At 41.6% G+C, this 23,768-nt stretch overlaps 1 protein-coding gene across 5 annotated transcripts in view; it reads left to right on the top strand.

Moving 5' to 3' along the window:
* The window catches only part of LOC122552908 (ribosomal protein S6 kinase alpha-2), a 438,338-nt gene that overhangs the window by 401,783 nt on the left and 12,787 nt on the right, over positions 1-23,768 (top strand). For all 5 annotated transcript variants that reach the window (XM_043696114.2, XM_043696123.2, XM_087991443.1 and 2 more), the window contains 2 exons: positions 14,845-15,006; positions 17,933-18,009. In XM_043696114.2, coding sequence (XP_043552049.1) covers positions 14,845-15,006; positions 17,933-18,009 — 239 coding nt within the window. The remainder of the gene's footprint in view (positions 1-14,844; positions 15,007-17,932; positions 18,010-23,768) is intronic.

The raw sequence follows: 23,768 nt of genomic DNA, 5'->3' as shown, positions 1-23,768 counted from the left end.
ATGCTCATCTACAGTATCAAACTCTTACTTCACTCTCACAAATATTTATATTAAATTTTGTTGACTCATCTTGAGTAATAGAAGGTTACAGAGAGATGACGAATAAGCATTTAACAACAAAACCATAAGACCATGTTAGCTATTATTATTGTATTTGTCATTTGTAATGAATATTCAGATGTGCATTGTGCCCGAACAAACAATGGTCTCATGATTCAACAGTCATATTCAACGGGCTGTTTATTTATCTGAAGCTTCAAATCTCTTCTTAGAATGAACAAATTGGTTTTAAGACTACAAATTTTAAAACATTGCAGTGGGAACAATGTTGTTAAACCAACAGCTGATGTAGTTAAGTAATATTTTCAGTTGTTCAAAAGAGTGAATAGAGTCTCAACACTCATCTTCTGTTGAAAAGCTCGGTTTCTCTTATGCTAGTTTCTCAATGATCAGAGTAAATTCCAGTTTGAACTGCCTGGTACCACTTTCTTCTTTCTGATAAAGGTGACTGTAAATCTTCCAAGTACTGACTCACTCAGACTGAAATGTACGGAATGAAGAAAGAAACAACACTTACCCTGGTGCATCTAAGATTCCCTGTGCCATTTCCAGAGATGGCTTAGCTCTTAGTAAGAACTCTATTGCAACCTCCCAATTCGTCCAACTCCGCCGCATCTGTACGGATGAAGAGACAGTCCACTCCCACGCATCCCAGATGTCCACCTATTTTGAACAAAATGCTTTTCCCCCCTCTGTCATCCAGACAGCCCTTTACCTCACCACCTCCATTCCCCGTTCCACTGTTCTAAACCCTCCCCCCGACCAAACACAATAAAGGCAGAGTCCCCTTGTCCTTACCTACCAACCCACCAGTCTCTGCACCCAACACATCATCCTTAAACACTTCTGCCAACTCCAAATACACCACACCATCAAGAACATCTTCCCCTCCCCACCCCGCTCTGCCTTCCGCAAGTACCAGTTCCTTCAACAGTCCTTGGTTTGTGCCACTCTCCCCACCAACACACCCCAGCCCCACCCCCGAATCCCCAGTTACCTTCCCCTGCAACTGGAAAAGATAAAAACCTGCCGGTACAGCATCCCCCTTCACCTCCATCCAGGGCTCCAGACAGTCCTTCCAGTTGAGACAGAAGTTCACCTGCCTCTCTTCCAACCTAGTTTACTGCATCAGGTGCTCCCGATGTGCACTTTTCTGCATCGTGTGACCAAGCGTAAACTTAGGGAACAGCTCACTGAGCATCTCAGCTGGGCCCACAGGGGCCGGCCGGACCTCCCAGTCACCGCCTATTTTAATTCCCCTTCCCATTCCCTTTCTAACATGACCATCCTTGGCCTTCTCTATTGCCACAATAAACCAAACCACAAATTGGAGGAACAACACCTCATATTTTGCCTGAGCAGCCTACAACCCAGAGGATTCAACATTGAGTTTGCCAATTTCAAGTAACCTCCCTTCCCATTCACGACTCCCTTCCCAGCCCTTCCCCCTCCCTTCCATTCCTCCTGCCACCAACTGGATTCATTCTTCCCATTGACCAACCAGGTCGTACCCTCTACCTGTCTTCACCTATCCCCACTTCACCACCCCATCCCCGCCACCCTCTTTATCTGCAGCTCCCCCTACACCCACCTCCCATCCTGAAGAAGGGTTATAAATGAAACGGTGACTTCTCCACCTCCAGATGCTGCCTGGCTTGCTGTGTTCTTCCAGCCTCCTACCTGTCTACTACAGCTCTTAATAAGATGCTGGAAGAAATTAAGTCAGTTCGCTTTTGATGAACCATTAGACTTAACATTTTCCTAAGGGCGTCAAATATGATAAACTGCATAAAGTCGTTAAAACTGTCTTTTTGTAACAGTGATTTCAAAGTGTATTTCAATTCTTTAAAGTGAAGGTATTAATAATACTTTATGTGCTCCTCTATTTTAAATCTTTCTACCTAACAGCAAAGAAACTTGAATCATGGTCTGTTGCACACTTGTTTAGCTGGCTGGACCATTGGAAGCTGAGGGATGACTTTATACAGGTTTATAAAATCCTGAGGAGCATGGATAGGATGAATTGCCAATATCTTTTTCCCAGGCTAGGAGAGTTCAAAACTAGAGGGCATAGATTTAAAGCGAGAGGGGAAGTGTTGGAGGTGGGTACAATTACAACATTTAAAAGGCATCTGGATGGGTACATGAAAAGAAAGAGTTTAAAGGGATATGGGCCAAATACTGGCAAATGGGACTAGATTAATGTAGGATATCTGGTTAGCATGGATAAGTTGGACTGAAGGGTCTCTTTCCTTACTGTATAGCTCTATAACTTCAGAATATTCATTTACACCAATGCTGAGCATTTAGACAGTATTTTCCAGGATTGCTCAATCACTCTTTCCGGACATACGGGTTTGATTTTGCAGTTCATTCTGACTAACTATCCTGTACCGCTTTGCTCAATCTCAACTAAAACATAAGAGTTAGGAGCAGAAGTAGGCAATTTAGTCCTCAAGCCTGTTCCAACATTTAATACGAATATGAATAATCTCAACTCGGCCTCAACTCCATTTATCTGTCTGTTGTTTGTAACTTTTCAGCCCACTACTAATTGAGATATCTGTTTATCTCCTCCTTACATTTAATCAATGGCCCAGCACATCATTCTGGGGTGGTGAATTCCATAAATCCACGACTCATTGAGAGAAATAATTTCTCCTCAGCTCTATTAAAAATCTGCTTCCCCTTATCCTAAAACTATGAACTCTCGTTCTAGATTATCCCACATGAGAAAACATTCTCTCTACTTTGTCAATCCCCTTTAACATCTTAGATACCTCAATCATATCTCCTCTCAATCTTCTAAATTCCAGAGAATATAGACTGAAACTGCTGAATTGCTGTTCATTAGACAAACTCCTCATCTCTGGCATCAATCTAGTGAATGGCTTCTGAACTGTCTCCAATGCAACTGCTTCCCTCCTCAAGCAAGGGACCAAAATTGTTTGCAATACTCAGTGTGCAGTCTTATTAACACCTTGTACAGTTGCAGGAAGACTTGCCTACTTTTATACTCTGTCTTTGACAATAAATGTCATTTGTTTTCCTTGTTAACCACTGTCCCTGCATACTAGTTTTTTGCAATTCTTGCATGAGCACACCAAGATTCTCCTGCACCAAAGCACTCTGAAGTCCCTCTCCATTTAGATGATACTCTATAAGCTGTCTTTTTATTCATCTCACCAATATGGGTAATCTCCATTTTCACATTAAATTTAATTTGCCAAATTTTGGCCCTCTCACAAATCCTTATCCATTTGTAAATTTCTCATTTTTTCATTACGGCTTTGTTTCCCATCCATTTTAGTGTCATCTGCAAATTTGGCTCTAGTACTTTCTATCCCTACATCCAAGTCATTGATGTAGATTGTAAATTGTTGGGGCTGAAGTTTACATTAGTTAACATCTTTCCAAACAGAAAAAGACCCATTTATCCTGACTTTCTGCTCTCTGTTGGTTAGCCAATTACCTATCCAAGATAATAACATACTCCTAACCCCATGTGATCTTACCATGTGTAACAGACTTTTGCAGCACCTTATCAAATACATTCTGGAAGTCCAGATACACGATATCTACAGATTCCCCATTATCCAATGTGGTTGTTGCCTCTTCAAATAACTAGCAAATTGGTCAAACATGATTTACCCTTCATAAAACAATGCTTTCTATTGTTGAGGGGAAAATCACCAGCCTCAGAGTCAGAGTCGGGGTTCAACGACAGAGTTTATTGTACAAGGAAATACCCGAGCTCCGGAAAGAGAGAGACATCAACTGCGCGGTGGTGAGCCGAAAGTCTTCTCTCCACCTCGAGCACATGTTAAGATACTTTTATACATTTTGTAATGTAATAGGTCAGTGATGAGGTTATTGTCTTTGTAACATAGTTTGTTTATTGTAAACATTGCAGAATCATTGATAGTTTCAGTGCAGTCATTGTCAGTTCCAGCACAGCCTTTGTTAATTTCCGTGCGGTCATTGTCAATTTCAACGTCTGCATGGATGTCCATTGCTGTAGTAATGGGCGCTAATCACTCTTCCTGAGGAGGATGATTACTGCAGCCCTGGCTATTAGCACTTTGTGTTGAGTCTGTATCAAACAGTTAACATTTCTGTCAATGGTGTTGCCTGGACCCAGACACTTCAGCAGGCAGTATACACTACTTATGTATATTCTCTCCCCCACCCGCTTAAGCTAATCAAAGTTTGGGTGAAGATTTGTAGCTCGGGTGCTCGTTGTTGTGGGTCTGTTCGCTGAGCTAGAAATTTTTGTTGCAAACGTTTCGACCCCTGTCTAGGTGACATCCTCAGTGCTTGGGAGCCTCCTGTGAAGCGCTTCTGTGGTGTTTCCTCCGGCATTTATAGTGGCCTGTCCCTGCCGCTTCCGGTTGTCAGTTTCAGCTGTCGGCTGTAGTGGCCCGTATATTGGGTCCAGGTTGATGTGTTTGTTGATGGAGTTTGTGGATGAGTGCCATGCTTCTAGGAATTCCCTGGCTGTTCTTAGTTTGGCTTGCCCTATAAAGGTAGTGTTGTCCCAGTCAAATTCATGTTGCTTGTCGTCTGCGTGTGTGGCTACTAAGGATAGCTGGTCGTGGCGTTTCGTGGCTAGTTGATGTTCATGGATGCGGATCGTTAGCTGTCTTCCTGTTTGTCCTATGTAGTGTTTTGTGCAGTCCTTGCATGGAATTTTGTACACTACATTAGTTTTGCTCTTGCTGGGTATTGGGTCCTTCGTTCTGGTGAGTTGTTGTCTGAGAGTAGCTGTTGGTTTGTGTGCTGTTATAAGTCCTAGTGGTCGCAGTAGTCTGGCTGTCAGTTCTGAAATGCTCCTGATGTATGGTAGTGTGGCTAGTCCTTTGGGTTGCGGCATGTCCTCTTTCCGTTGTCTTTCTCTTAGGCATCTGTTGATGAAATTGCGGGGGTATCCGTTTTTGGCAAATACCTTGTACAGGTGTTCCTCTTCCTCTTTTTGCAGTTCTGGTGTGCTGCAGTGTGTTGTGGCCCTTTTGAATAGTGTCTTGATGCAACTTTGTTTGTGTGTGTTGGGGTGAATGCTTTCATAGTTCAGGACTTGGTCTGTGTGTGTGGCTTTCCTGTATACCTTTCCTTAAAAACACAGAAATAGAGAAAACACACCGGATCATCAACGCCACACTAACAGGAATCCGATTCACGAGAGAAGAAGAAAAGGATAACCAACTCCCATTCCTAGACGTGATGGTACAGAGAACACCTAACGGAGAATTCACCACAAAGGTATACAGGAAAGCCACACACACAGACCAAGTCCAGAATTATGAAAGCAACCACCCCAACACACACAAACGAAGTTGCATCAAGACACTATTCAAAAGGGCCACAACACACTGCAGCACACCAGAACTGCAAAAAGAGGAAGAGAAACACCTGTACAAGGTATTCGCCAAAAACGGATACCCCCACAATTTCATCAACAGATGCCTAAGAGAAAGACAACGGAACGAGGACATGCCGCAACCCAAAGGACTAGCCACACTACCATACATCAGGAGCATTTCAGAACTGACAGCCAGACTACTGCGACCACTAGGACTTATAACAGCACACAAACCAACAGCCACTCTCAGACAACAACTCACCAGAACGAAGGACCCGATACCCAGCATGAGCAAAACTAATGTAGTGTACAAAATTCCATGCAAGGACTGCACAAAACACTATATAGGACAAACAGGAAGACAGCTAACGATCCGCATCCATGAACATCAACTAGCCACGAAACGCCACGACCAGCTATCCTTAGTAGCCACACACGCAGACGACAAGCAACATGAATTTGACTGGGACAACACTACCATTATAGGGCAAGCCAAACAAAGAACAGCCAGGGAATTCCTAGAAGCATGGCACTCATCCACAAACTCCATCAACAAACACATCGACCTGGACCCAATATACCTGCCACTACAGCAGACAGCTGAAACAGACAACCGGAAGCGGCAGGGACAGGCCACTTTAAATGCCGGAGGAAACACCACAGAAGCGCTTCACAGGAGGCTCCCAAGCACTGAGGATGTCACCTAGACAGGTGACGAAACGTTTGCAACAAAAATTTCCAGCTCGGCGAACAGAACCACAACATTAAGCTAATCAATTAGGTTGTGAGTGCGTTGTGCTGGCAACCAGGTGGTCCCAGGCAGTATCTGTGTTTGCTCTGTTGTCTCTTTCCATATTGTGGTCTGGTGGCCATTTTGTGTGTCAAGTGGCCAATTTATGGCTCAGCGGCAATCTGGTGTGTCCATGTGCCTAGTGTCACCCTGCCCCGTGCCATCTCCCACTTCACTCCCCCCTTTGTGGTCAAACAGGCGACTTTGGAGATCTCCCGCAGACCACTCAATTTACTTCTTTAATAATGAATTCTAATAATTTCCCAATTACACATGTTAAACTAACTGGTCTGTGGTTTCCTATTTTCTGCCGCCCCTTATTTTTGAATAAAGGTGTTGTAATAGCATTTTTCCAATTCACTAGAATCTTTCTCTCATCCAGGTAATTTTGGAACATTGTAACTCTGCTGCCAGTTCCTTTCAGTCCCTGAGATGTAGGTGATAGGGCCCTAAGGACCTGTCTGCCTTCACTCCCAATAGTCCCTAGTGATGACAATTTTCCCAGGTTCCGTTCTTTCTAGAACCCTCTGTATTACCTGTTACTGTTGCGATGTTGCTAATGTTCTCCACTGTGAAAACTGAAGCAAAATATTGATTTAATAACTCTGCCATTTCTGTGTCCCCCATTATTAATTTCCTAATCTTTTCCTGCAAGGGACTAACATTCACTTTCCCTATTTTCTTCCCTTTTGTGTACTTACAGATGTTTGCTATCCATTTTTATATTTTATAGAGTCATAGGGATGTACAGCATGGAAACAGATCTTTCGCTCCAACCCGTCCATGCTGACCAGATATCCCAACCCAATCTAGTCCCACCTGCCAGCACCCGGCCCATATCCCTCCAAACCCTTCCTATTCATATACCAATCCAAATGCCTCTTAAATGTTGTAATTGTACCAGCCTTCACCACATCCTCTGGCAGCTCATTCCATACATGTATCACCCTCTGCGTGGAAAAGTTGCCCCTTAGGTCTTTTTTATATCTTTCCCCTCTCACCCTATACCTATGCCCTCTAGTTCTGGACTCCCCCAACCCAGGGAAAAGACTTTGTCTATCCTATCCATGCCCCTCACAATTTTGTAAACCTCTATAAGGTCACCCCTCAGCCTCCGATGCTCCAGGGAAAACAGCCCCAGCCTGTTCAGCCTCTCCCTGTAGCTCAAATCCTCCAACCCTGGCAACATCCTTGTAAATCTTTTCTGAACCTTTTCAAGTTTCACAACATCTTTCCGATAGGAAGGAGACCAGAATTGCACACAATATTCCAACAGTAGCCTAACCAAAGTCCTGTACAGCCGCAACATGACCTCCCAACGCCTGTATTCAATACTCTGACCAATAAAGGAAAGCATACCAAATGCCTTCTTCACTATCCTGTCTACCTGTGACTCCACTTTTAAGGAGCTATGAACCTGCACTCCAAGGTCTCTTTGTTCAGCAAAACTCCCTCGGACCTTACCATTAAGTGTATAAGTCCTGCTAAGGTTTGCTTTCCCAAAATGCAGCACCTCGCATTTATCTGAATTAAATTCCATCTGCCACTTCTGAGCCCATTGATCCACCTGGTCCAGATCCTGTTGTAATCTGAGGTAACCCTCTTCGCTGTCCACTACACCTCCAATTTTGGTGTCATCTGCAAACTTACTAACTGTACCTCTTATGCTCACATCCAAATCATTTATGTAAATGAGAAAAAGAAGAGGGTCCAGCACTGATCCTTGTGGCACTCCACTGGTCACAGTCCTCCAGTCTGAAAAACAACCCTCCACCACCACCCTCTGTCTTCTACCTTTGAGACAGTTCTGTATCCAAATGGCTAGTTCTCCCTGTAATCCATGAGATCTAACCTTGCTAATCAGTCTCCCATGGGGAACCTTGTCGAATGCCTTACTGAAGTCCATATAGATCACTTCTACTGCTCTGCCCTCATCAATCTTCTTTGTTACTTCTTCAAAAAACTCAATCAAGTTTTTGAGCCATGATTTCCCACGCACAAAGCCATGTTGACTAGCCCGAATCAGTCCTTGCCTTTCCAAATACATGTGCATCTTGTCCCTCAGGATTCCCTCCAACAACTTGCCCACCACCGAGGTCAGGCTCAGCAGTCTATAGTTCCCTGGCTTGTCCTTACCACCCTTCTTAAACAGTGGCACCACGTTTGCCAACCTCCAGTCTTCTGGCACTTCACCTGTGACTATTGATGATATAAATATCAAAGCAAGAGGCCCAGCAATCACTTCTCTAGCTTCCCACAGAGTTCTCGGGTACACCTGATATACTAGAGTACTGATATACTAGTTTTCTTTCTAATTTGCCTTTGCCCTTTTTGTGATGTTTATAAGTTGTAGAAAGTTGAAACTTTATTGCTGGAACAGCACAGCAGGTCAGGCAGCATCCAGGGAACAGGAGATTCGACGTTTCGGGCACAGGCCCTTCTTCAGGAATAGGTTGTAGAAAGTCATGCAGAACTTCTTCCAAAGCATAGATGAATATTATTAAATCATCTTATAAAATCATCCTTTTATTGCTCACAATTGTCAACTGGAGATCATTTATAAATAAACTGATTCTTTCACCCTGTCTTTGTAATGGGAGATGGAATTTAATGTTTTGATGAAATCTAAAATACACAAAGGCTTCAATGATATCCTCATAAGAGGATGTCTCCCCATTCACAGAATATCATCTGCAGTACTATCAACAATATACAAAAAAGTAATGATTTGATTCTTGTTCTTTCTATTTGCTGGGCCCAAAGCATCCCGATATCATGAAAAGCACTTTGTCCAGTTTTTGTTGCCTGGCTGTTTGAGGCCTGTACTTTGTGGAACATGACTTGGAAAGCTAGAATGGAGTCCACTGCTCACCATGAGCCAAGCTTCCCATTTCTCACACTGCTCTCTGTGCTAAGTACTTGGCTGCCTTCATGATTATCTCACCACCCCTTCGATTCGCAGCCTCATTACTGATAAAGGACTTTTGCCCTTCTCCTACTCCTCGGATGCTGTCTGACCTGCTGTGCTTTTCCAGCACCACTTTCTCCAGCATCTACAGTCCTCACTTTTGCCTTCATGATTACCCACCTCTACCCTGATTACTTACTTGGTCTCGAAGTCCTTCGCCCATTGCTCTCTGCTTCTGCTGCTGGATATTTAGGCCTTTTCCAACTATTTTATGAGGCTATTCTGGGTCTGATTAGTCACTTCTTGCCAGCATTTGTTTTTGTTGGATTTGCTGCTGCTCACAAATTATTGCTCGTTTTGAATTGCCTTGGAAGATCTAGCATATCTTGCTCTTGTAAGAGAGCTCATTAGAGGGAGAGGTAGAGATCCTTCTAAGTGTACATTTACATTTACAGAACTACTAAATAAGATCAGAGCCAGTGCCCTCTCATTCCCATCTGCCTGACAATGTCATAATCTAGCTCCATATACACGTGCTCCAGAACAACCCTTGAATCCTACAGTTTGAGATATCAGAATGATGTGTTGCCTCTCTGGTGCCAGGATCAAGGATATTTCGGAGAGGTGCAGAATATTCTCAAAGGGGAGAAGGACCAGCAACCAGTTGTTGTGCACATTGGAACTAACAACATAAGAAAAGGACAAGGTTCTGAGGACAGAGCGTAGGAAATTAGGCAGGAATTTAAAACAGGTCCTGGAGGGTAGTAATATCTGGGTTACTCCGGGTGCCACAAGCTAGTGAGAGTAGCAATAAGAGGATATAGCAGATGAATGCGTGGCTGAGGAACTGGTGCAGGAGAGAAGGATTACATTTTTGGATCATTGGAATCACTCCTGGCTAGAAGAGTGGATTGCACCAGAATCAGAAGTTGATTAATACAATCAGTTCTGATTTAACACGATAGTTCCGTTATCATGCAGTGTCGCATTATTTAAAAAATACACAATAGATGCGCCCTTTAAACCAATGGCGCTGGAATCATATTACAGCCAATAGAGGTAAGGAAAGTTTGCCTTCTATAAATAATAGTCTAAATTCTTCAATTGCGTTAACGCCAATTCACATTGGAGAAACGCGTGTTATAGTAGAACCGACTGTATACTCGTGGAGAAGTTTGCTAGAGCTGCTCGATAGGATTTAAATTAGTAAGGGGGATTGGGGAGACCCAGGGAGATAGTGAGAAAAGAGATCAGTCTGAGGCTGGTGCAGTTGGGAAAAGGAGCAAGTCAAACAGTCAAGTCAGGCAGGAACAAAGCAGTGAACAAGGTAGAACTGATAAACTAAACTGCATTTATTTCAGTGCAAGAGGCCTAACAGGTATGGCAGATGAATTCAGGAATGGTTGGGGACATGGGGCTGGGATATCATGGCTATTACAAAGATGTGGCTTGGGAATGGACAGGACTGACACCTTAATGTCCCAGATGCTGCAGGAAGGATAGAAAGGGGGGCAAGAAAGGAGGTGGAGTGACGTTTTTGTTGAGAGATAACATTACAGCTGTACTGAGGGAGGATATTCCTGGGAGTATGTCCAGGGACAGGGAAGTTATTTAAATGGTACTGAGAAATAAGAAAGGGATGATCACCTTATTGGGATTGTACTGTAGACATCCAAATAGTCATTGGGAAATTGAGAAGCAAATTTATAAGGAGATCTCAGTTACCTATAAAAATAATAGGATGGTAATGATAGGGGATTTTAACTTTCCAAACATAGACTGGGACTGCCATTGCGTTAAGGGTTTAGATGGAGAGGAATTTGTTAAGTGTGTGCAAGAACATTTTCTGATTCAGTATGTGGATGTATCTATTCTTGGGAGATAATAGGTGACGGATGTGGCAGTGGGGGAGCACTCTAGGGCCAGTGATAAAAATTCTATTTATTTCAAAATAATGATGGAAAAGGATAGTCCAGATCTAAAAGTTAATGTTCTAAATTGGAGGAAGGACAATTTTGACAACATTAGGCAAGAACTTTCAAAGGTTGTGTGGGGGTGGATATTTGCAGGCAAAGGGATGACTGGAAAATGAGAGGCCTTCAAAAATGAAATAACAAAAGTCCAGAGACATTATGTTCCTGTTACGATGAAGGGCAAGGCAGAGCAAATGTAGGGAATGCTGAATGACTAGAGAACTTGAGGTTCTGGTCAAGAAAAAGAAGGAAGCGTGTGTCAGGTAGAGACAATTTAAGTGAATCCCTAGAAGAGTAGAAGTATACTTGAGGAAATCAGGAGGACAAAAAAGGGCATGAGATAACTTTGGCAAATAGGATTAAGAAAAATCTGGAAGGATTCAACAAATACATTGAGGACAAAAGGGTAACTAGGGAGAGAATAGGGCCTTTTAAAGATCAGCAAGGCAGCCTATGCATGGACTGCAGGATATGGAGGATATACTAAATGAGTATTTTACATTTGTATTTACTGTAGAGAAGGAGGTGGAAGCTAGACATCTTGGGGAAATAAATAACAGCAACTTGAAAAATGTCCATATTACAGAGGAAGAGGTACTAGACATCTTAAAATGTATAAAGATGGATAAATCTCCAATACCTGATCAGGTCTCTGTAGAAGTTTGTGGGATGCTGGGGGAATGATTGCTGGGCCTCTGGCTGAGATATTTGTATTATCAATAGCGGCAGGTGAGTTGCCGGACCTTGGAGGTTGGCTAATGTGGTGCCACTATTTAAGACAGATGGTTTGGAAAAGCCAGGGAAGTCTAGACCAGCAAGCCTGACATTGGTGGTGGGCAAGTTGATGAAGGGAATTCTGATAGACTGGATATACATGTGTTTGGAAAGGCAAGGACTGATTATGAATAGTCAACATGGCTTTGTGCATGGGAAATTGTGTCTCACTAACTTAATTGCGACTTTTGAAAAAGTAACAAAGAGGATTGATGACTTCAGAATTATGTATGTGATTTATATGGACTTAACTAAGATGTTCAACAGGGTCCCAGAAACGTCGATTCTCCTGCTCCTCAGATGCTGCCTGACCTGCTGTGCTTTTCCAGCACCACATTCTCAACTCTGATCTCCAGCATCTGCAGTCCTCACTTTCTCCAGATTAGCAAAGTTAGATCACATGGAATACAGGGAAAACTAGTCATTTGGTTACAGAACTGGCTTGAAGGTAGAAGATAAAGGGTGGTGGTGGAGTTTGCTTTTCAGACTGGTGGCCTGTGACCAGCAGTGTGCCACAAGGATTGGTGCTGGGTCCGCTGCTTTTTGACATTTATATAAATTACTTGGATGTGAACATTGGAGTAATGGTTAATAAGTTTACAGATGATACCAAAATTGTTGGTATAGTGGACAACCAAGAAGATTATCTCAGAGAACAACAGGACCTTGATCTGATGGGCCGAGGAGTGGCAGTTAGTGTTTAATTTTGATAAATGTGAAGTGCTGCATTTTGGAAAGGCAAATCAGGGTAGGGATTATACACTTAGTGGTAAGGTCCTGGGGAGTGTTACTGAACAAAGAGACTTTGGAGAGCAGGTTCATAGATCCTTGAAAGTGGAGTCTCAGGTAGACAGGATAGTGAAAAAGAAATTTGGTATGCTTTCCTTTATTGATTAGGACATTAAGTATAGGAGTTGTGAGGTCATATTGAGGCTGTACAGGAAATTGGTTAGGTCACTTTTGGAATACTGCATTCAGTTCTGGTCCCCCTGCTATAGGAAAGATGTTGTGAAACTTGAAAGAGTTCAGCAAAGATTTACAAGGATGTTTCCAGGTTTGGATGATTTGAGCTATAGAGAGAGGCTGAATAGTTTGGGGTTATTTTCCCTGGAATGTTGGAGGCTGAGGAGTGAACTTACAGAGGTTCATAAAATCATGACACGCATAGATAGGGTGAATAGCCGAGGTCTTTTCTCCAGGGTAGCAAAGTCCAAAACTAGAGGGCATGGGGTTAAGGTTAGAGGAGAAAGATTTTCATGCAGAGGGTGGTGTGTGTATGGAATTTAAAAGGCATCTGGATTGGTACATGAAAAGGAAGGGTTTAGAGGGATATGGGCTAAATGCTGGCAAGTGGAACTAGATTAATTTAGGATATCTGGTCAGCATGAGTTGGACAGAAGGGTCTGTTTACATGTTGTATATCTATGTGACAATAGCCAACATAATCTTAATCCACATAAATGAATTGAGGTCAAATTAAGTAACCAAGCCCTAATAGGGATGTTAACTTTGCCCTGAGGCCCTCCTTTTTCTTGTCAGGTTTAGGCTAACATGAAGGAAACAAGAAAACTGTAGATGCCCTCCTACATGATCTTGCTGTCTTTTTGAAGAGAGGACTCTGGATTGTTTAAACTGCCTCTTGCCCAGATTCCTCCTGGCCTTCTTGTACCGTCGTTTTCCAGCTCAACAGTCCCTGGAGCCACTTCTGATCCCTTAACCCGTAGCCAGTACGTGCCATATGTGTTTTCCCAAGGCTTCCTGCTCAGAATGCTAATGAAAGTTTGGTGATTAAAATTCTCTTGCTCTCATCTTGCTGCAGGCATTTGAGAAATTAACTGAAGCCATTGGGTCCTGCTAAAAACCCCATGGCCATTAAAGTTCCTTTCAACATGCAACATATTTCAAGCAACCAGATGTTATGGGTTTATGCTCTCTCCTGTAGCTCAGTGTCAGCACTTGCCTGTGAGCCATATGGTATGAAATTAAGTTGAACACAAAATCTAAACTGGCATTTCAGCACAATGGAGTACCATTCTGTCATTTAACTCTCATCTGCCATGTCTGGTCATTACCATAGAGTCTTTGGGAATTTGCTGAGTGTAAAATTCATTGTTGACTTTCCTCAATTACAGCAGTGACTACATTCACTACAAAGTGATTTGTGATATCCTAAAATTGTGAAGGGTGTTATATAAATGAAAGATTTTTTTTCTCCCTTGGCTTAGTTTAGAAACTGTTAAGCATCTTTCCATTCATTCTGTGCTCTCCAGATGCCTGCAAAGCTCCTGTCTGAAATGAATATGGGCAATTTCAATCCACATTCAGCCAGAAGTAGTCAGGAATGTGCTATGGTGAATACTGAAAATTTCACAGTGCTATATCAGTGTTACTTCAGTGTTAGTTGAGGAGTAAGCCAGGCAAGAAATCATTCTATGTCTAATTCATTCTGTTATCTTACTCATACTCTGCAGTACTTGACCTGGGCCTACTTGATGCTGATACGTGGTGCTAAAAATGAAAAGTATTTGGCTCTCTGGAATTGACATCCTTTATCCTGATAAGTACCATAATAAGTATGTGGGTAGAATTTCCTTTGCAACTGAATTTCTTCTGTGTGTTATTTTCTGGTTAATGAATTGATAGAAAATTCTTCTGTACATTATTTTAAACAAATAGTGATAGATCACTTCTCTTGAAAGAGCTTGATGATAGCATGGAGAGAGTAATTGTCATTTTCACTGCCTGGGAAGTTTCCGTATGAGGCAGACAACCTATACTGCTGGATTATTGCCCACTGAAGGTATAAATTATTGGCCGCAGACTCTGCACTGGAATACCCAGCATTAAACATCATTGTAGAATCCAGCAATCCCAGCAAACAAGAAACTCACTGGCAGCAGTCATCACAAACTCACCGGGTGCAGATGGATCATTTGTGATTTATAGTTGATGATTCAGTGCTGTTTTCTCATTCCTGTAGGTTGTTCATCGAGATCTGAAGCCGAGTAACATTTTGTATGTGGATGAATCAGGAAATCCAGAATCAATTAGAATTTGTGACTTTGGTTTTGCCAAGCAACTCCGAGCTGAGAATGGCCTTCTAATGACTCCATGTTATACTGCCAACTTTGTTGCACCTGAGGTAAGAAGCTTTACAATTCCTTATGGTGTTTTGCTGGTGCTTAACAGAATTCATCAATATTGTAAACTGATGCTTGTTTCCAATGCCATTTTGTCAGGTGGTGTTAATATTTCCAATATATTCTTGAATATATTGATGTATTGAAGTGAATTGATCAGAATAATAATAACGTTTTTAATCCTACTAAGGTATTATTTGCATAAACAGCACCATCAGTTTTTTTTCTGTCTGGAACACATTACTTATTAATCTGTGGGAGTTAGCTCCTTGCACTTTTGGGTAAGTACCCAGGATAATGAGTCTAGTTTGCAACATTTTTATGCTTACAAAAATAGATACTCCATAGCATGACTGAAAAACAAAAATAATTGCCTTTTAGATATTTTAAACACAAAGGTGCCAATCTATATTCACTGCATTGCATTTTGGGATTTTGAAGCATTTTCTTTGGAAAGCATTTAGATACATGTCGTATGTTACTATTTAAAGCTAATGAAATAAAGTCAGTTGTTTCAGACATCTACTGTAGTTTTAGAATAAAGGTATATCGATGAGTTTACTCAAAATACCTTTGTAACCTTCATGGGAATGTTAATAGTTTCCTTTCATGTTTAGAAAATGCCTTTTTGTTGCAACTAGATTGAAGCTCCAATGAGGAATTTCAAAATTCCTCTCTATTTTCTGTAAAGTCTGGACTGAACTGTTTGGGATCTATTGTATTTACTTATAGATAATTTATAAATAAAGTATATTTTACAATAAAGAATAAAGTCACTGAAATGGGAATTCACAAAGATTACTAACAACAAGGAATGCGTCACCTTATTTTACTGCTTCCAAAGAGCATTCACAATGCCCAAGGTTTCAGAGAAAAAAAGACTTTCAGCAAAATACATATACTTCAGCACACTTACATGGTTAGTGAAGCATAATTCCTCATTTATTTAACTGAAACATAAACAGTTCAACAATTTGGATCAAATTGCAATCTACCTTTCAGAAGATTGCAAAAGGGAAATCAACACATTCTGTTTATATGAAAGTTGCCTCATTGTTATGCAGGCTTAGGTTTTGCCATCGTGGATGAATAATAGGTAACAGGAATTACCTTTATCATCAGGGATATGTGTTTGTTTACAGGAAAGACTGCTGATGCTATACCAGAGAAGGACATCTAAAAGCTACTTCAAATTTGTAGCAAGGTTCACCAACTACTTTCATAAATAATACCTTCTGTTGTCTCAAAACGGATATGAGCACAGGGTGACTGGATAATTCCTATGTGATCAAGCTCAGTACCATACAGTGCAGTTGCCAACTGTGTCATCGGGGAGCATTGTATTATTCTGTTTAAAATCATTCATTTAGACACTTTACTTAAGTCCTCTGCATTACTAATCACCTCTTAAGAGATTTCAAGACAAATATGATGCATGATACAATAGGGCTTGAAATGGTAGTCATCGAATCCTTGTGTGGAAGCAGGCCATTTGATCCATCAAGTCCACACCAAACATTCAAAAAGCATCCCATCCAGATCCACCCACCTACCCATCCCTGTAACCCTGCATTTCCCATGGCTAATCCACCTAACCTGCACATCCCTCAATACTGTGGGCAATTTAATATGACCAATCCACCTAAACATCTTTGCACTGTGGGAGGAAATCAAAGCACCCAGAGGAAACCAACACAGTCACAGGAGAATGTACAAATTGGTGGAATTGAACCTGGGTCCTTAGTGCTGTGAGGCAGCAGTGCTAACCACTCAGCCACTGTGCCATTCTGTCAGAGATCAAAAGATATTATCATAAATTTCTCACAAACTGTTAATTAAAAAGCCTTTCCATAAAATAAACATGAATATATAAGCTCGTATTTTGTGCAGGGTTGGTAAGAATAGGGTTGGTAGGAGCAGGGAGATGTGATTCTGGTAGGGTAGAGAGGGGTGGGTAGCTGTATGTTCCTTCAAGAAATGCTGAGAGTTCAGAGATGTTTTCATGTTTAATGGACTATTAGAGTTCTCCATTATAAATACTTCACAGTATTTGTGAGCAAAGAAGTTGTGGGATTTACATATCAATGAACCGAAACCTGCAATCAATTCTAAAAGATGAAAGACTTAACAGAAATCTACATTTGTTCAATATATGGTATCAGTTGCATGCATGATATTTTGCGATAAATTCTGTGTCTTATGATCCTGCTCCACAGCTACTGGATGAAGGAGCTGTGCTCCAAAAGCTAGCACTTCCAAAAAACCTGTTGGACTATACCTGTTGTGTCATTTTTAACTTTATACCAAAACGTGTCACAGTTAAATTGTAAGTTGACACAGCTTTAGCAACTGGGATTGGCATTACAAATATTTGATAGTTTTAGTCTCCTTCCTCTCCATCCAGTCCTCTCCTACCTGTCTTGTGAGCAAGGGGTGAGGGAAGGGAAAATTTCTTTAATGCCTACTGATGACAAATCATAGATTCCCTATAGTGCAAAAAGAGGCCATATGGCCCATTGATACTGTATCGACCCTCCAAAGAGCAGCCCATCTAAACCCAGCCCCCTATCCTATCCCCAAATTTTCCCATGGCTAATCCACCAAGTATGCACACCAAGTAAGACACCACAGATAATTTAACAAGGTTAATCCACTTAACCTGGACATCTTGTGTGAGGAAACCAAACTGCCAAAAACCCACACAGATATAGGGAGAACATGTAGACTCCACACAGACAGTGTCTCAAGGCTGGAATCCAACCCAAGTCTCTGGCACTGTGAGGCAGTACTGCCAAACACTTACCCACCATGCTGCCCTTATTATGGTTTTCCCAACAATTTGACCAACTTAATGGTAAAATAGACTTCATTTCTAAGCCATTGTATAGCCTTAAGCTGAGTAATACCTTTGTCACATTTCTGTTGTAGGTGCTCAAGAGGCAAGGATACGATGCAGCTTGTGACATGTGGAGCTTGGGGATTCTACTCTACACTATGCTAGCAGGGTAAGCCAGCAAATATTTTCATCCATGGAATGTGTGAACAGCTACTTGGCAATGAAACAAATAACATTAATTTCTTTTTCTGTCCCACATCACCCCAAAGTTTACTGTTCTGCTGTGATGGAGTGCTCAAATCTTAGCACAGTGCCATATGGCCATGCCAATTAAACTGAGGAACAAAAGTAGGACACTCAAATTGCTGAGTGTAACTTATTGACACACAAATAGTCATGGAGATAGAAGAATAAATGTGAAGATAACCAAAATGTGAAGATAGACAGTGTACATGATGGCATAAAATTACAAAAGGAAATTGATAGGCTAAGTGAATTAGCAAAACTGTGCCAGATGGAACTCAATGTAGGCAAATGTGAGGTTATTCATTGGGGATCTTTCTAGATGGTATGAACTTGGGGGTTCAGGTGCATAGATTTTTTAATATGTCATAAACAGGTGCAGGAAATAATCAAGAAAGCTAATGGAATGCTAGCCTTTATATCTAGAGGAGTGGAGTACAAGCATGCAGACATTATGCTACAATTATACAAACCTGCCCCCCGTTACCCCCACCCTGGTTAGACCCCACTTGGAATACCGTGAGCAGATCGGGGCACCACACCTTAAGAAGAATATATTAGCCTTGGAGGGAGTGTAGCATAGGTTGACAAAAATGATGGGTTAAGTTGTGATGAGAGTTTACACAAATTAGGTCTGTTTTCTCGAGAACTTAGGGGTGATCTGACCAAAGTCTTCAATATATTATCAGGAAAAACAGGATAAATAAAGGTAAACTATTTCCAATGGTTGGGGATTCTACAACTAGGGGATATTGTCTGAGAATTAGTGTCAGACCATTCAGGACAGATGTTAGGAAGCACTTCTACACACATAGGTTGGTAGATATTTGGCAACTCTTCTAGAGCTTTGGTGGATGCTGAATCAGTTGTTAATTTCTAATGCAAGATAAATTTTGTTAAGTAAAGTTATTAAGGGATATGGGCCAAAGGCAGATATATGGAGTTTGGTCACATATCAGCCACAATCTCATTGAATGATGCAAGAGGCTTGAGGGGCAAATGGCCTACTCCTATTCCTATGTTCCTAACCTCCTGAAAACAGGGGCAGCACAGTGGCTCAGTGGTTACCACTGCTGCCTCACAGCACCAGGGACCCGGGTTCGATTCCAGCCTTGGGTAATCAACTGTGTGGGGTTTGCATGTTCTTCCTGTCTCTGTGTGGGTTTCCTCTGGGTGCTCTCGTTTCCTCCCACAATCCAAACATGTTAGGTGAGTTGGCCATGCTAATTTGCCCATGGTGTTCATGGCAGTATAAGTTGGGGGGTATATATAGGGTAGGGGGATGGGTCTGGGTGAGTTACTCTTCAGAAGGTCGGTGTGGACTTGTTGGGCTGAAGGGCCTATTTCCACACTGTCAGGATTCTAATTGTATGTCTTATCCTTTGTCAGGATTCTTATTCTAATTCTAATTCTTAAAAAAAAGACAGAAACATAAGGATAGATAAAGGGCTTCAACTGTCCTAATATTAACTGAGATAACTTCACGTAAAAAGATGCAGAAATCTTAAAATTCATTCAAGAAAATCTTTTTAACACAATATAACAATCCCAACAAAGGAAACAACTCGGGACTTGGTTTTAAGGAACAAATCTGGAGAGTTTGAAGGAATATCAGGAAGAGAGTATTTCAGTGGGAATGATCACAATTCCATTAGATTTAGATGAAATCTGGGAAAAGATCTGTATAGGCCAATGTTAAAGGCTCATTTTGGCTGTCTAGAACGTGATTGGCTGAGTGGCCTTCTTTGTGCCATAAGTCTTTATTTGCTCCTCTTAACTGCAGTTGAGACATGTATACACCAGAATCACTGGAACCGCATCCTGTCAGCTCCTCACAAAGCCCTGAGATACATTAAGTGAAGGGTGGTAAGTACATGATGAGTACAAGACTTTAAATGAGAGATTGGGGTGAAAGGAAGGGTAAAACTCCAAGAAGTAGAATGACCAATGTGAAGCAAAGCAGCAGGTTAACATCTGTGGCAGTGGATTCAACTGCATTGAAAAATATGAAAAGAAGGGAGAACTCAGGAGAAGTTATTAAAGTCCCCAGCACACAAAATAGCACAGAGTGTTTGGAAAGGGTTAGGAATCAAACTTCAAAGACACTGGATAAATGAATAGCAATGAGAAAAGGGATGGTCCACACAGGACTGAAAGTGTTGTATCTGAATGCACGCAGTATACAAAATTAGGTAAATGAGCTTGTGGTGCAGATCAAGGTTGGCAGGTATGATGTTGTGGGCATCACAGAGATGTGGCTGCAGGGGATCAGATTGGGAGCTAAATATCCAAGGATATAAAACCTATTGAAAAGACAGTCAGATGGGCAGAAGGGGTGGGGTTGCCTTGTTAAAAAGTGAAATTAAATCAATAGCAATAAACAAAGTAGGGTCAGATGAAGTAGAATCTGTGTGGGTAGAGTTGAGGAACCACAAAAGGTAAAAAAAATATCTTTTTTTGGTTTTTAATAGGAGTTATCTACAAGCCTCCAAACAGAGGTCAGGGTTTGGGGCATAAGATACACCAAGAGATAGAAAAGACATGCAAGAAAGGCATGGTTACAGTGATTGTGGGGAATTTCAATATGCAGGTGGACTCTGAAAAACAGGTTACTAGTGGATTGCAAGAAAAGGAATTTGTGGAATGTTTATGAGGTGGCTTTTTGGAGCAGCTTGTGGTGGAGCCCACTAAGGAACAGACAATGAGGCAATGAGGCAGACTTGATAAGGGAGCTTAAGATGAAGGAGCCCATAGGAGGCAGTGACCATAATATGATAGAGTTTACTCTGCAATTTGAAGGGGAGAAGGTGGAATCAGATGTAATGGTATTACAGTTGAACAAAGGCAATGACAGAAGCATGAGGGAGGAGCTGACCAGAATTGACTGAGAGAGGAACCTAGGAGGAAAGACTGGAACAGCAATGGCAGTAGTTTTTGGGAATAATTTGAGACATACAGTAAAAATTCATCCCAAGGAAAATGAAGCATGGCACAGGGAGGATGAGGCAACCATGGCTGACCAGGGAAGTCAGGGACTGCATAAAAGCAAAAGAGAAAACATATAATGTGGCGAAGGGCAGTGGGAAGCCAGGGGATTGGGAAGCCTACAAAGACCAACAGAGGACAATGAAGAAAGGAATAAAGAGGGTGAAGATTAACTATGACAAGAAGCAAGACAATAATATTAGGAAAGATTGCAAAAGGTTTTTTTAGATATATAAAGGGCAAAAGAGAGGCAAAGGTAGACATTGAGCTGCTGGAAAATGATGCTGGAGATGTAGTAATGGGGAACAAAGAAACTGCTGAGGAACAGAATAGGTATTTTGTGTCAGTCTTCTCAGTGGAAGACATGAGTAATATCCCAAAAATTCAAAAGAGTCATGGGGGAGGGATGAGTATGGTGGCCATGACCAAGGAGAAGGTGCTGGAAACACTGAAAGGTCTGAAAGTGGATAAATCACTCGAACCAGATAGGCTAAATCCCACAGTTCTGAAGGAGATTGCTGAAGAGGGAATGGAGGCTTTAGTAGGTGATCTTTCATGTATCACTGGAGTCGGGAAGTTCCAGAGGACTGAAAAATCGCTAATGTAATGCCCTTGTTTAAGAAGAGAGGAAGGCAAAAGACAGGAAATTATATGCTGGTTAGCCTGACCTCAGTCGTTACTAATATTTTGGAGTCCGTTGTGAAGGATGAGATTCCTTAGTACTTGGAAGTGCATGGTAAAATTAGGCAAATTCAGCACGGTTTCATCAAGAGGAGGTCATGCCTAACAAATCTGTTAGAATTCTTTGAGGAGATAACAAGTAAGTTGGTGCCGCACAGGAGGCTGCTGAATAAGATAAGGGCCCGTGGTGTTAGAGATAAGGTGCGAGCATAGATAAAAGATTAGCTGTCTGGCAGAAAGCAGAGAGTAGGGAATGGATGGAAGCCAGTGACCAGTGGTGTTCCACAGGGGTCAGTGTTGGGACCACAACTTTTCACTTTATACTTTAATGACCTAGATTAAGGAACTGAGGGCATTCTGGCTAAGTTTACAGTCAATACAAAGATAGGTGGAGAGGCAGGTAGCATTGAGGAGGCAGGGAGGCTGCAGAAAGATTTGGATAGGTTAGGTGATTGGACAAAGAAGTAGCAGACAGAATACAACATTATCATATAATCAAATTGAAATGTATAAAACCCTTGGCATTTCTACCTCATGTTTCCATGAAAATCTGCAGTTTAGTCAACCCACCATTAACCCCCACCCAGTTTTGTTCAATACTTCATCTGTCCCATCCCTACTGATGCTCCCCATCCCCTGAGCTACTCAAAGATCTTTCTCCCCTCTCCATTCATTGTGTCCTCTTAATTTCTACGAGCCCCTCAGCCTATCTTCATGTCCTGACTGCTATCTCACTAAAACTAACACTTAAACTAAATCTCTGTTCGACTACTTAAAGGACAAATGAGTGCTCAACAGCTGACACAAGTTTTTAAATCCGTTGAGTTGTCTTAAACTGCGTATTGCTTCCAGTATTTTAGAACTTTTTATATCTTAAATGGGTCTGGTAGAAACCTGATCTTAAGGTTGAAATGAGAGGTAGCTTACAAGGAGAGAGAGTGTAACAGCACACGAGGCTTTTTACCTAGTTTACTGCTTAGCTTTTGAGCAAGATGTTCATCATCCTCTGAGATAGTACCACAAAAGAGAGTTGGAAGGTTCAGCAGTCCATTCATTTGGAGACTTGGATCTTGAACAATATCTCTGCGTGAATTGGTATCTTATGGAGAAGAAACAAGGGAGAAATAGTTCAGCAGACAAATCACACGATTGTGAAGCATGCATTTCCAAAAATTAGCAGAGATTTGAAAATGACAAATGAAGAAGACAGAGGTGACCCAGTGAAATGACATTAGAAGGCATACTGACACCACCCTGTTGTGTAATCATGTCTGATCCAGGCACAATCCTTGCAAGTGAGCATCCAGCACAAAAAGGAAAATGAGGCAAAATGCCACGCGTCTCTACCTTTCCTCTGTACACAGGGATTAAGAATGCTTCTGATTGAAAACACATGGAAATAGATTCATGTTTCCAGAAAAGTTCAGTTTTCTATTTGATTTGTGTCTCAATGGACTGGTTTTAAATTTAGTTTCAGGGAAACTAAGAAAGTGTTCAGGTAAAATGAAGCCCCTCACTTTCTCCTCAAACTCTGCTGCTTTTCTTCTGTGCTCCAATTTTAACTTGTTCTTTCGATAAGAGTAGGATGCAAGTAAGAAGTTTGCATGCTTCTTTTCAAATCTGTGGACTGGATCCAATGAGGGTTCAACACCTAATCTATAAAATTCTACACAGGTCTGCATGAATTAGCAATACCAGCTTCCTTATCCTTTTAGAGTTTCTGTGAACTGGATTGTGATTTGAAATGCCCAGCAGGTAAATTTAAACAAATGAACTTAGATTTCCTGTGGGTGAGAAAAAGCTCACCTCATGACAAAAGGAAGCCTTAGGCTTACCTTGCCCAAGGAACCCCCCTTTTCACCCAAAACCTTCAAGAACCCTAACTTATTTGCACTCATGGGCACTGAATACCATTCACCTCGCCAGACACTGCACTGCATCAAAGGCTCATCTTTTCACTGAAGTTGTATCCCTTTCAACTCTCCATCCTTCCATAGAGACCCCATTTTCATCCTAACT

The sequence above is a fragment of the Chiloscyllium plagiosum genome, unplaced genomic scaffold, assembly GCF_037043375.1.
Source record: "Chiloscyllium plagiosum isolate Xiang-an unplaced genomic scaffold, Cpla_swu_hap1 HiC_scaffold_10, whole genome shotgun sequence".
NCBI lineage: Eukaryota > Metazoa > Chordata > Chondrichthyes > Orectolobiformes > Hemiscylliidae > Chiloscyllium > Chiloscyllium plagiosum.
This window is presented reverse-complemented; position numbering and strand designations above follow the sequence as displayed.